This window comes from Martes martes (genome assembly GCF_963455335.1).
Source record: "Martes martes genome assembly, chromosome: 17".
Lineage (NCBI taxonomy): Eukaryota > Metazoa > Chordata > Mammalia > Carnivora > Mustelidae > Martes > Martes martes.
Genome location: NC_137905.1, coordinates 56,266,960 through 56,279,041, shown reverse-complemented (window position 1 = coordinate 56,279,041; position 12,082 = coordinate 56,266,960). Strand labels below are relative to the sequence as shown.

Sequence of the window (12,082 nt, the reverse complement as noted above, 5' to 3'; positions counted from 1 at the left end):
TTATGTGTGTCTGGGGGTGGTCGCAGGTGTGGGGCTCCCCCGGAGGCGGGGTGATGGATGGGCTCCGCTCGCAGGGGACACACCAGCATCAGGGGGTTTCCGTTCCCAGGGGACCTTCCGGAGCAGCCGCCCTGATGGTCCTCCCCGCCCCCAGCCACCTGGTGGCCAGGTACGGACCTGCCCCAGTCCCTGCCTTCCCTGGGGCAGTCCCCGCCCGGCTGGCCGCTGAGACGGAAGCAGTTTCACCTGGGGCGGTGGAGGAGCGCCCGATGTGGGAACCGGAGGCCTGGGGCTCCCCTGGAGGGTGGCCGGCACCCCGGGGGGCCAGAGCAGGTGCCGGAGTGGGGGGCGGGGGACCCAGCCCCCGGGGCTGGTGGAAATCCTGAGGGAGACAGAGAAGGGAGGCAGGAACTCCAGGGTCCAGAGGGCAAAAGGGGGAGGGATTTCGATTCCCGGTAGTTTTGAGGGAGAGGGGAACTAGGGGATGGGGCTCCTGCGTCCTGGGGAGGAGTCCAGAGGGGCGGACGCCGGTCTCAAGGGAGGGGGGCCGAGTTCAAAAACTGAGTACGCTGGAAAAGGAAGCCGAAGAGTGGGCTTCTCAGTCCCGAGGTAGTAGGGACTAGAGGGCCCACATTTGGGTGCTTGCGGGGCATGAGGCCCAGACTCCCGGGTCCAAGGGAGGAGAGGCTGGAGGCCTGGACTCCTGCGTCGGAGGGAGGAGGGGCTGGGGGGTTGGGGCTGGACTCCCGGGTCTGAGGGAGGAGGGGCTGGGGGCCTGGACTCCCGGGTCTGAGGGAGGAGGGGCTGGGGGCCTGGACTCCCGGGTCTGAGGGAGGAGGGGCTGGGGGGCTGGACTCCCGGGTCCAAGGGAGGAGAGGCTGGAGGCCTGGACTCCTGCGTCGGAGGGAGGAGGGAGCGGAAGCTGGGACTCCTGCGCCCTCCCAGCCCCTGCTGTCCCACCCCAGGCCCGTCGCTCTCTTCTGTGCTGAATGAGCTCCCCAGTGCCACTACACTTCGGTACCGAGGCCCTGGGGTTCTGCCATGGGGGGCATCGGAGGAAGAAGAAGAAGACGGAGAGAGGAATATCCAGGCCATCGCGGAAACCGCCCAAAAGGAGCTGGAGGAGCCCCTCCCCTCTCGGGAACTGCCCTGGCCCCTGCAGGCCCGCCGGGCACACAGGTGAGTCTCCGGTCCCGCCTCCCAGCCAGGTGAGGGCCGTCCTCGGGCTTGTTGGCGCTGTGTCTCCCCACTGGGTCGTCCGACTCTCCCTGCTTCTCTTGGCGTCGTTCGCCCATGCCCATGTCTCTGCTTCTCTGACTCCGAGGAGTCCTGTCTCCCTGACGCTGGGACTCTTCCCTCGGCCGGGTTCACCGTCTCAGTCTCCGCTCAGGCTCTTTCTCCCTGGGCCTGAAGTCTGTTCCTCGCGTTTCCCTCTCTACAGTAAGTCTGCCTCTGCCTCCGGACTCTTCCTTCTTTCCCTCCCGGGTCTGCACGATTCGCAGGGCTGGGGAACAACGCACGTGCTGGCGGCTAGGTCAACGCTTATCCCAACGTTATCCCAAGCACGGTGTCCTAGCAAACCTTTCGTAAACCTCGGCATGGAGCAGAGTCCTGTGCGTGTTTCCTGAAACCAAAGAAGGCACTGGAACCTTGGGCAAGCGGGGGGTACCTAAGAAGCAGGGGCGGGCCCTTCTGAGAATGGGGTCGTGTGTCTGGAAATTGTTCTCCGAATCCCATCGTTCTGGGGCTTTAGGGCGGTTTTGTCACACAGCCATGCTTGGTGAAATCTTTGGCCGCGAGTGACGGAACACACCACCCAGCCCTGCTTCTCTCCCTGCAGCTGCGGGCGAGGTTCCCCTAGCAATCAGCCCCTACTCTTAGTTGGGGTCCAAAAACACCTCACTTATTTTACAAAAGACACATTTATTGCATCACTTAGGGCATCCCAAGGGTTTGCCGGGGACAGGGACAGAAACCAGATATATATTTATAAATCACAGGATCACACCTTCCCTTTTTCTTTCCCTTTTTACTTTTCCTTTATGACATTTGCCTACAGAAAAGTGTACGAGACATTGTGTATACACTGAGAGTGTTCCCATGGTGAGCTCCCAGGCAGACCCCACGGAGGGCAAGAGACACCTCGGCGGGACCCGGAGGCACCCCACCTGCCCCGGATCACCCCCTTTCTCCCCACAGTGTCCCCTCCCAGACTTCTAGGACGAGCTCTCGCTTTCCTGTGGCGCTTTGCCACCGGCGAGTGCGTCCCTACAGGGCAGGCTGCGTGCTTGCCCGGAGCTCTGTGCGGGGATCCCTGCGGTCTGAGTACCCCGCCGGCTTCTGTGCCTCTTCTGTTGGCCCAGAGTATCCGCAGTCGCCGATATGCTGCCGTTGACTTCCTGGTCTCACTCTTGTCTTGTTGCTACGTTTGGGTGGTGTCCAGTTGGGGCTGCTGGGCCCTTCCTATTCTGCTCTGAATCTGTTTCCCTACCAGGCAGAGCCATGCCAAAGACCAGGGGGCTCAGAGATCGGGTTCCAGAGGCGAGCAGTGGGCCCTGCGGCTTCGGCGGTCCAAGGAGAAGATGAAGGCGGCCCTGCACACCCTGCAGCCCTGGGCGTGGACGCTGAAGAGAATCGGGGGTGCAGTGGGGTTGAGGCTGGTGTCTTGGGGCGGGTCCCACTCCGGGGTCTGAGGGAGGAGGGGCTGGGGGCCTGGACTCCTGGGTGTGGAGGAGGAGGGGCTGCGGTCTGAGGGAGGAGGGGCTGGGGGCCTGGATGCCCAGTCTGAGGGAGGAGGCCCCTCACTCCTGACTCAGAAAGGAGCCCCAGGCCTCTCTGGCTCCCCCTGCAGGCCAGTTTGGCGCGGGCACGGAGTCCTACTTCTCCCTGCTGCGTTTCCTGCTGCTTCTCAACCTGCTGGCGTCCATACTTAAGGCCTGCATGACGTTGCTTCCCACCTGGCTGGAAGGGACTCCCCCGGGTCCCCCGGGCCCTAACGCCTCCTCACCCTGCGGCTTCTACGACCCCAACCCCCAAGGCCTGGTCGCCTTCCCCACCCATCTTTTCAACCTGCTCTCAGGAGAGGTGCGTCCCTGGGAGAGCCCCTCTGAGCCTCAGGGCCCCCCAGTTCTGATCGCCCAACTGCATGGTGCACTTTCCCTTTGCAGGGTTTTCTAGAATGGTCTCCTCTCTTCTATGGGTTCTACCCACCCCGCCCACACCTGGCAGTCACCTACCTGTGCTCTGTCTTTGTCATTGGCCTCCTGGACCTGCTGCTCATCCTCCATCGGTTAGTAACACCGGCCCCCCGGGGCCCCGGGGAGCTGGGGAGAGACGCGTGCTGGGAGAAGACCCCTCCCCAAGGATCCAGAGTCTTGCTCTGTGATCCCTTTCTCTCAGTTGGACATGAAGTCACACTTAAAAATGCTTCATACATGCTAAAGACTAGGGACAACGATGGGCTGTTTCTCCTTCCTGGGGCTTAGGGGTTAGGAAGGAGGGGAGGTAAGATAGTAGCCGAGCCAAGTGACCACCTCTTTTCTGGAGGGGCGAGTGCTCTATGGGAAACAAACGGGGGCGGTTCGTTCATTCCCGCAAGAAATATGTATTGAGCCCCTACTATGTGCCGGCCAGTGTTCTAGAGGGTGGGCAAAACAGGACAAGAAACAAACCCGACTGAGTCCTGCCGCGGTGGAGCTGACAGTGTATGAGCTGGCGACAGGTGATAAGCAGTCATCCACACATGAGTCAGTGATGGGGCGTGTTAGCAGGTGATCAGGGCTCTGGACGCAGCAGGTGAGGCGGGCTGCTGTCTTATTAGGTGCCCAGGGCTGCCTCGTTGAGACAAGACCTCTAAACAGAGCTATTGAGAGGGAGAGGGATCGGTCAAGTAAATACCCGGGCTGAGAGCATTGCCGACAGAGGGCACAGCCAGAGCAGGGGAGGAGCAGGGTGGTGTGGTGGAGGGCGCCCTGGGCAGCCGGTGGGCCCAGGGCGGAGGGGGTGGGGGGGAGCCGGTGGAGACGCACCTGCTGTCTGTAAAGGATTTGGAGGCTTTTGGAGCGAGATGGGACTCCCTGCAGGTCCTTGAGCAGAAGATCACCCTGATCTGACTTAGGTTTTATAAAGGATTCTTCCTTTCTGGCTCTGTGGAAGAGAGAGGGAGGGAGGGAGTAGGAGAAGCAAGAAGGAAAGGAGGGAGGGAAGGGGGTAAGGGATGGACCAGCCCGTGGCAGGTGGAATCATTACAAGGTATTGCAATCCAGTCAGGAGACGGTGGTGGCTTGGAGCGGGGTGGTGGCAGTGGCTGATTTTGGATTTTTCTTCTTTTTTTAAAAAATTGAATTTTTACTCCCCCCTCCCAGCTTTCTTGAGATACAATGGACAGAAATAACATTGTGTAAGCTTAGAGCGTACAAAGTGTTGAACTGATACATTTATATATTGCAACATGATTGCCTCCATCTCTAGCCAGCGTTGGGAGACAGGAGACGTCAGGTCGTTTCCGTATCTTGGCTACTGTTAGGTAATGCGGTGAATGTGGGGGTGCAGATGTCTCTTTGAGATCCTCTTTTCATTAACCTTGGATACATACCCAGAAGTGGGATTGCTGGGTGATACGGCAGCTCTATTTTTGATTATTTTTTGGGGGGAGGGAGACCTCCATACTGTTTTCCACAGGGATGCACCAGTTTACATTCCCAGCAGTGCACGAGGGTTCCCTGCTCTCCACGTCCTCACCAACACGTGTTATATCTTGCCTTCTTGATGAGAGCCATCCTGACAGGTGGGAGGGGACCGCTCATTGGGGTTTGATGGGCACGTCCCGGCCGACCAGGGATGACGAACACTTGCTCAAGCACCCGTTGACCTTCTAGATGTTTGCAGAAAAATGTCTAGTCAGTTTCTCGGCCCCTTGAACAATTGTTTTTTGCTGTTGGGTATTGTCTGTGTTCTTTTTTGATGTTTTTTCTATTAACCCCACTGTCAGGACTGGCCAGTATTTTCTCCTATTCCCCGGGCGCATTCGTATTCACTCCGTGCATTGTTTCTCTTGCCGCACAGCGGATCTGACGCATGGGGTTGCCCCGCTTGCCCCCGTCTGCTTTTGTTGCTCGCGCTCTCGGTGTCCTGCCCAAAAGATCGCCCCCAAGGCAGAGGTCAAGGAGGTCTTCCATCATTTCTGTTTCTAGGACTTTTTTCAGCTTTAGGTCTCACATTGAGGTGTTTAATCCGTTCCAAGTTAATTTTTGTGAGTGGTGTAAGCGGAGGCGCAGTTTCATTCTTCTGCGTGTGGCTGCCCAGTTTCCTCAGCATTTGTTGAAGACTGTCCTCCCCTCCCACTGAGTATGTGGGCTCCCTTGTCAAATATTAGTTGTCTGTGTATGTTTTTTTTTTTTCACTTAAAAAGTATCTCACATATCCAGAAAAAAGGCAGAAACCCGAGAACAGAGGTTGGTATGTGGCCATCCATATCAAGAAATAATACACGACCAGCCTCCAAAGCCCCCTCGAGACCTCAGGTTGCCGCATTTCCCCCTGAACTCCCCCCACCCCATCCTTTCCGTTCACACCATGGACCGCTTCCGTCTGTTTTGTCCTTCGTATAAAAGGGAGACTCTGGATGTATGCTGAGTAGAGTCCAGAGGGTTCCCTAATGCTTGGAGGTGGGGCACGGAGAGGGTGGGAAGTGAGGACCCACCGGTGTTGAGCCTGCGCACCTGCAAGGGCAGCGTTGCCGCCGCCGTGAGGGGCAGAGCTGTAGAGAGAGCCTCGTCGGCGGGGAGTGTGGCTTTGGCAGGTTGATTCCGAAGTGGCCTTTGGACAAACCAAGGGACTGGTGAGCAGGCAGTCGCACACATGGGTTCTGGAGACGGGTCCGGACTGGAGGCACAGATCTGGGACACAATGGCATTCGAGCAAGACTGGGAGTTCCTCCAGGGGCGGGACTGTGGTCAAGAAGGAAACCAAGGACTTTGAAAAAGTTGAGTGTCTCCTGATGCCACGCCTGGGACATCAGATGGAGGTCCCCCTACCTGGGTACACCTCACCGCCCAGGAGCAGAGATGAACGGAGAGAGATATAAAAAGCAACTTTTATGTTAAAAAGCAAGTCAGTGATGTCCGTTCGGGAGCAGTACTATATAGAAAATCAACGGGAGGATATGAGGGGGAAGAGAGAGCAGGGATCAGCAGTTTTTTGCTGATAAAGGCCAGGTAGGAAACATGTTCATATTTTCGTTCATTTTCCAGCCATACGGTCTCTGTCTCAATTCAACTCTGCTGTTGTAGGACTAAGGCAGCTGTAGAGAGTAAGTCAATGAGTGAACGCAGCTGTGTTCCAATAAAACTTTATTTACAAAAATCTGGTGCTGTAGTTTACCACCCCCTGGGGGAGAGAAAGCGTGGGAACCCTCATTAAATGGAGCGGTCAGTGAAGGACTGAGGATGTGACCCATAGGTAGAGACCAGAAAGAGGAGAAGGAACCAGCCAGGTGAGCAGCTAAGACCTGGGCATTCCAGGCAGCAGGAACTGCACGTGCAAAGGCCCTGTGGTGAGAAGAGGTTTGGAGTGTTCTGAGATATGAAAGGCCAGGAGGAGGAGAAGGTGCAGGGACAGGATTTGAGCTTCAAGAAGTAGGTGGGGTCGAGATCAGGTGCGTGCTGGCTGGCTGTGCTATGAAGGAGCCTAACTTTCAAGAATAAGGAGAAGCTGTGAAATAGGTTTTAAAGGGCAGGACCATCTAATCTGAATAAAAAGAAGGTTCCACTGGCTCAGGAACAGAATGGATTCAAGAGGGCACAGGTGGAATCAGGGAGCAGGCATCTGTAATCGTCCACTCGGGAGAGGCTGGGGGCTCGCACCAGGGCCTTGAACCTCTTGGCCCACTCTCCTCCGTGTTTTCCCCTCTCTCTGCTTTTCTGTCCCCTCCCTGGGTCTTTGCCCCACCCCTTGGAGATCTCCCCTCCTTTCTCTGGGCCTTCCTCTCCCACCCCCTTCTCTAGACTTCTCCGACCCTCTCTCTAGATCTCTTGCCTTCGTTTTACTGTCCCCCTTTCTCTGAATCCTCCCCCCTTTGGGCTCTCAGTCTCCCTTCTAAATGTGTCTCTCCCAGGGTCTTTGTCTTTCTCACTCTGGGTCCCTGGGCCGCTTTCTCTGGAGCTCTGTCGCTATCTGCTGGGTGTCGTCTTCCCGAGTCGGCCCCTGAATCTGTCTCTTGGTCTCTGACTCTCTGCTAGGTGGCAGCTCGCCCAACGCCCAAGGTCCTCGGGTTCACTTCCCCGTGTGTCCCATGAGAGGGGGGCCCCGCCCTCGTGGTTGACCCTCCACACCCCGTCTCCTGGCTCTCCCCTCCCTTAGCTCCGTGTCAGGACTCAAGCAGACGCTGTTGGCCGAGTCAGGGGCCCTGACCAGCTTCAGCCACCGGGTGTTCACCGCCTGGGACTTCGGCCTCTGTGGGGATGCGCACGTGCGGCTACGCCAGCGCAGCATCCTCTACGAGTTGCAGGTGCGATTAGGGATGGGGGTGTGCAAGCGGGGAGGGAGAGGGGGCGGGGCCAAGAACGTGGGCGGGGCCCCGGGAGGGGGTGGGGCCCAGAAACGCCGGGTGGAGCTTTCTTCTAAGGAGGCGGGCCTTGGGACAGAAGACGGCAGTAGGGATACCTGATGACAAAGGGTCTAGGAAAAAGCAAGCGGCGGCGGGCGGCGGGCGGGGGGCGGTTGAGGGGGAAGGGGCGGGCCGGAAGCTCCTCCGTACAGGTGAAGAGGTAGGCACGGCCAGAAGGAGCGTGATGGAACCGGAATTCCGTACAGGGCATGCGTGCTGGGCGGGGCCTCAGGACGCGGGGCGTGAGGGGGGCGGGATACGGAGCACAGGTCCGGGCCTCAGGGGGCGGGGCTCGTGTTGGGCGTGGCCTCAGGGGGCTGTGCGTGGGCGGACAGGCTGTGGAGCGCTAGCTCAGCCTTCAGAGGGCGGGGCTTGGGGATACTGGGTGGGGCCTTGAGGGGGCGGGGTGTGGAGTGCTGGGGCGTGGCCTGTGGTGTGGGGTGCTGGAGGGGGCTGTGGAGGGGAGGGGCCGGGCGATCTAAGTTGTCCCCTAGAGGACCAAGGAGGCACTGGGACAAGGATTGTAGAACTCCTTAGAGGGGTGTTGCTGTATCAGTTCAGGTAGACAGAAGGCCCCTGTAGGGCCTCGGGGAATTGAGCCCAAATGGACATCTTTCCTGGCCTCAGGTGGAGCTGGAGGAAGCTGTGGTGCGGCGCCAGGCTGCGGTGCGGACCCTGGGCCAGCAAGCCCGGGTGTGGGCGGTGCGCGTCCTGCTCAATCTGCTGGTGATCGCACTCCTGGGAGCAGCCTTCTATGGAGTCTACTGGGCTACAGGGGCCACTGTGGATCTGCAGGTATGGAGGGTCCTGAGGGAGAAGGGTCCTGTGGTTCCAGCACTTACATTTCCAAGGTGAAAAGGGACTGAAGTCTACAATTCCTGGGATCTTAGGAAGAGGGATGGGGTGTACGTTTGGACCTTGGACTTTGGGAAGCTGGAGGAAGAGGCTGGGGGAGGATGTTCAGCAAGATTCTGAAGGACCAGAACCCTAGGGTCTCTCGCTTGGTCCCTCTCTCCCAGGAGATGCCCCTTATCCAGGAGATGCCACTGCTCAAGCTTGGGGTGGATTACCTTCCGTCCATCTTCATCTCTGGGGTCAACTTCTTGCTGCCACCCGTGTTCAAGCTCATTGCCCCACTGGAGGGCTACACCAGGAGCCGCCAGATTGTTTTTATCCTGCTCAGGTTCTAGCCTTTGGGGGTGTCCTGGGGATGATGGCAGGGCTGGCCTGAAGGACACTGGCTCTAATACAGAAGGCACGGAAATCCCCAGAATTCTGGATCCAGTGAGATCTGGATTCAAATCCCGATTCTTGTTCACAGAGCCTAGGTTTCTTCATCTGTGAAGTGGTGAGAACCGTGTGTTCCACACTGTTGCGCGTGGCGGGTTTCGGGTGAGCACTGGTCAGTGCTGATTCCTTTTCCCTTCCCCTTGCCAGGACCGTGTTTCTCCGCCTGGCCTCCCTGCTAGTTCTGCTCTTCTCTCTCTGGAATCAGATCACTTGCGGGGGCAAGGCTGAGGCTGAGAAGTGCAAAACCTGTGGCTACAATTACAAGGAACTACCGGTGAGAAGGAGAGGGGCCCCGAATCCTGAGTCTCTGAGGCCCCAGACTCCAGGTTTGAGAGGAAGGAGGAGTTTAAGGTGCTAGAACATCCTCCCACTGAGGACCAGGGTACAGATGGTAAAAACAAAAACAAAACAAAAAAACTGAGCCCCCACCCCCACCCCAGAGAAAGGATCGTTAGGATCTCACACGCTTGTGATTTGGAGACCTGGATGCCTGCGCCTCCCGGTGCCAGGGTCCTGAGGTCTTCCTGACCCATGGCTTCCTTCCTCAGTGCTGGGAGACTCGGCTGGGGCAGGAGATGTACAAACTCCTGCTGTTTGATCTGCTGACTGGCCTGGCTGTCACGCTGCTCATCCAGTTTCCTCGGAAGTGAGAGCCCCGCCCCTCACAGTGCCCCACCCCCGCTGCTAGCCCCGCCTCTGCTCCGTTTCTTGGCCCTCCGTCCGCAGACCCCTTCCCCCCATTACCTAGTTACTTCCCTCTGCCCCCGCCCCTACCACTAGCCCTCTGGGGTCGGCCTCTGGACACACCCACTCCAGGACTTTGAAAGCTCCACGCCTACTCGACATCTTGACTTCCGATTGGTGGGCGGGATGGCGGAGGCGGGGCAATGCGGGCCACCACGCCTCTGACTCGACCCCGCCCTGCCCCGCCCCCAGACTGCTCTGCGGCCTCTGTCCCGGGGCGCTGGGTCGTGTGGTGGGAACCCAGGAGTTCCAGGTGCCCGACGAGGTGCTCGGGCTCATCTACGCGCAGACGGTGGTCTGGGTAGGGAGTTTTTTCTGCCCTTTACTACCTCTGCTCAACACGGCCAAGTTCCTGCTACTTTTCTATTTGAAGAAGGTGAGGAGTGTGGCGGATTCCTGGGTCCTGGAGGAGGATGGAAGCAAGGCTCCCCAACTACTAGATCCTGAGAGAGGAGGGGTCTGGAGGACACTCCTGGGTGTGGGAGGAGGAGTTTAGGGCGTCTTAACTTGTCCGTCCAAGGGAAGAGGGGACCCAGACTCCCGGGTCTGATGGCAGCAAAGGACCAGAGCCTTGCGGTTCCTGACTGAGAAGGGGCCAGGACCCCTGGGTGATGAAAAAGGACAGGCCAGGACTCACAGTCCTGTGTCTCCTTCTCGCCACAGTTCACCCTTTTCTCCACCTGCTCCCCGGCCTCCCGCACCTTTCGGGCTTCCACAGTGAATTTCTTTTTCCCCTTGGTCCTTCTCCTGGGTCTGGCCATCTCCGCTGTTCCCGTGCTTTATAGCCTTTTCCTGTAAGTCTGAGAGGCGCCTGCCCCCGCCCCCTCCACCCTCGTCCAGGATTCTGAATCGCCGCCATCCGCGAACACTGCCTGTCTCTGCCCTCTTCAGGATCCCACCTTCCAAGCTGTGCGGTCCATTCCGAGGGCAGTCGTCCATCTGGGCCCACATCCCTGAGTCTATTTACACCCTCCCGCAGACTGTCCAGGACTTTCTCTTTTTCCTGGGGAGCCAGGCTTTTGCTGTGCCTCTTCTGTTAATCTCCAGGTGAGGGAACCCAGACTCCTGGGTTTGAGTTTGTGTGCCCTGGGGGCCCCACTGCCTGTTTCCAAGGGAGGAGGGGGCTGGGTCCTGGACTCCTGGGTCTGTGGGAGGAGGGAGCTGGGGGCCTGGACTCCTGGGTCTGAGGGAGGAGGGAACTGGGGGTTCCACACTCCTGGGTCTGAGGGAGGAGGGAGCTGGGGGGGGGGCAGACTCCTGGGTCTGAAGGAGGAGGAGGGAGCTGGGGCATCCGGACTCCTGGGTCTGAGGGAGGAGGAGGGACCTGGGGGCTCTCAATTCCTGGGTCTGAGGGAGGAGGAGGGAGCTGGGGGGCCAGGGTCTCCTGGGTCTGAGGGAGGTGGGGCTGGGGGTCCAGATCCCTGGTTTCTAAGGAGCCATTACCCTGAAGATACTCCAAGAGCGTTCTGGCTTCCATTTGTCTCCTCTAGCATCCTGATGGCATATACCTTGGCCTTGGCTAACTCTTACGGACGTCTCATCTCTGAGCTCAAACGCCAGATAGAGACGGTGAGCCAGACTGCTGGGTTCGTGGGAAGAGGTCCTTGTTATGGAAAGAAGTAGGGGGAGAAGTCTGTCTCACCTCCACTTCTCTTTACCCTTTACTCAGGAGGCGCGGAATAAGGTCTTCCTGGCACAGCGCGCCGTGGCCCTGAGCTCGGCCAGAGGGGCTCTCTGACCTCCCCAGCCTCCCTTTGTAAGTCTCCGGCACGTCGACTCTAAGAGGGGAGAACTGGACAAGACCCCAAGAGATTCGGAGATTTCCGGGGCCCTGGAGCTCCCCCACCCTGCAAGTCCCTCACTCTCCAGCAAACCTTCTTGCATCAATAAAGGCAGCTGAGGGGCCCCTGGGTGGCTCAGTGGGTTAAAGCCTCTGCCTTCAGCTCGGGTCATGATCCCAGGGTCCTGGGATCGAGCCCCACATCGGGCTCTCTGCTCAGCGGGGGGCCTGCTTCCTCCTCTCTCTGTCTGCCTCTCTGCCTACTTGTGATCTCTGTCAAATAAATAAATAAAATCTTTAAAAATAAATAAAGGCAGCGGAGGCTCCAGACCGCCCCTCCTAACTTGCATCCTGAGGCTCGGGCTGGGGGGCGGGTGAAGAGCAGGACACAGGCCAATCAAATGTAGAGGCCTCGAAAGGACCGGACGCTCATGCCAGCCAATCAGCTGCCGCGTCCGGTAGCTTCGGGGCGGGGACACGTGATGGGTACGGACGCTTGATAAGAGGCGGTCGCCAGGCTACGCCAACCCCAAATTCGACATCTCAGCCAATAAGCTGTCGCTACGGACTTGGAGGGGCGTGGCAGTCAGCCTAGGACCAATCCGTGACAGCGGAAGGAACCACAGGGAGGGGCATCCTCTCGCCAATAGGAAGTACTCGGT

General features: G+C 58.6%; 1 protein-coding gene across 3 annotated transcripts; it reads left to right on the top strand.

Moving 5' to 3' along the window:
* The first annotated feature begins 227 nt into the window (after positions 1–227).
* Positions 228–11,755, top strand: TMC4 (transmembrane channel like 4). Of its 3 annotated transcripts, XM_080829617.1 has the most exons (15): positions 228–333; positions 966–1,179; positions 2,495–2,640; positions 2,852–3,084; positions 3,168–3,289; positions 7,360–7,507; positions 8,234–8,401; positions 8,626–8,789; positions 9,044–9,170; positions 9,445–9,542; positions 9,833–10,016; positions 10,304–10,434; positions 10,532–10,687; positions 11,131–11,209; positions 11,310–11,755. In XM_080829617.1, exons 1-15 carry the CDS (start codon positions 270–272, stop codon positions 11,376–11,378), a joined length of 2,103 nt encoding a protein of 700 aa, XP_080685743.1. In that variant the 5' UTR covers positions 228–269; the 3' UTR covers positions 11,379–11,755. The 3 variants fall into 3 exon arrangements, 2 of the variants coding, with proteins under 2 accessions (XP_080685743.1, XP_080685744.1); XR_013968366.1 differs by lacking the exon at positions 10,304–10,434 and having other exon boundaries at positions 11,310–11,749; XM_080829618.1 differs by lacking the exon at positions 10,304–10,434 and having other exon boundaries at positions 10,620–10,687; positions 11,310–11,747.
* The last annotated feature ends 327 nt before the right edge of the window (positions 11,756–12,082 follow it).

What these genes read in the sequence shown, in the direction of transcription:
- TMC4 (XM_080829617.1), top strand. Translation starts at nt 270, where the DNA reads ATGTGGGAACCGGAGGCCTGGGGCTCCCCTGGAGGGTGGCCGGCACCC. An exon ending in GCATCCTCTACGAGTTGCAG is followed by an intron (nt 7,508 to 8,233) that starts GTGCGATTAGGG and finishes TCCTGGCCTCAG; the next exon opens with GTGGAGCTGGAGGAAGCTGT. An exon ending in TACTTTTCTATTTGAAGAAG is followed by an intron (nt 10,017 to 10,303) that starts GTGAGGAGTGTG and finishes TTCTCGCCACAG; the next exon opens with TTCACCCTTTTCTCCACCTG.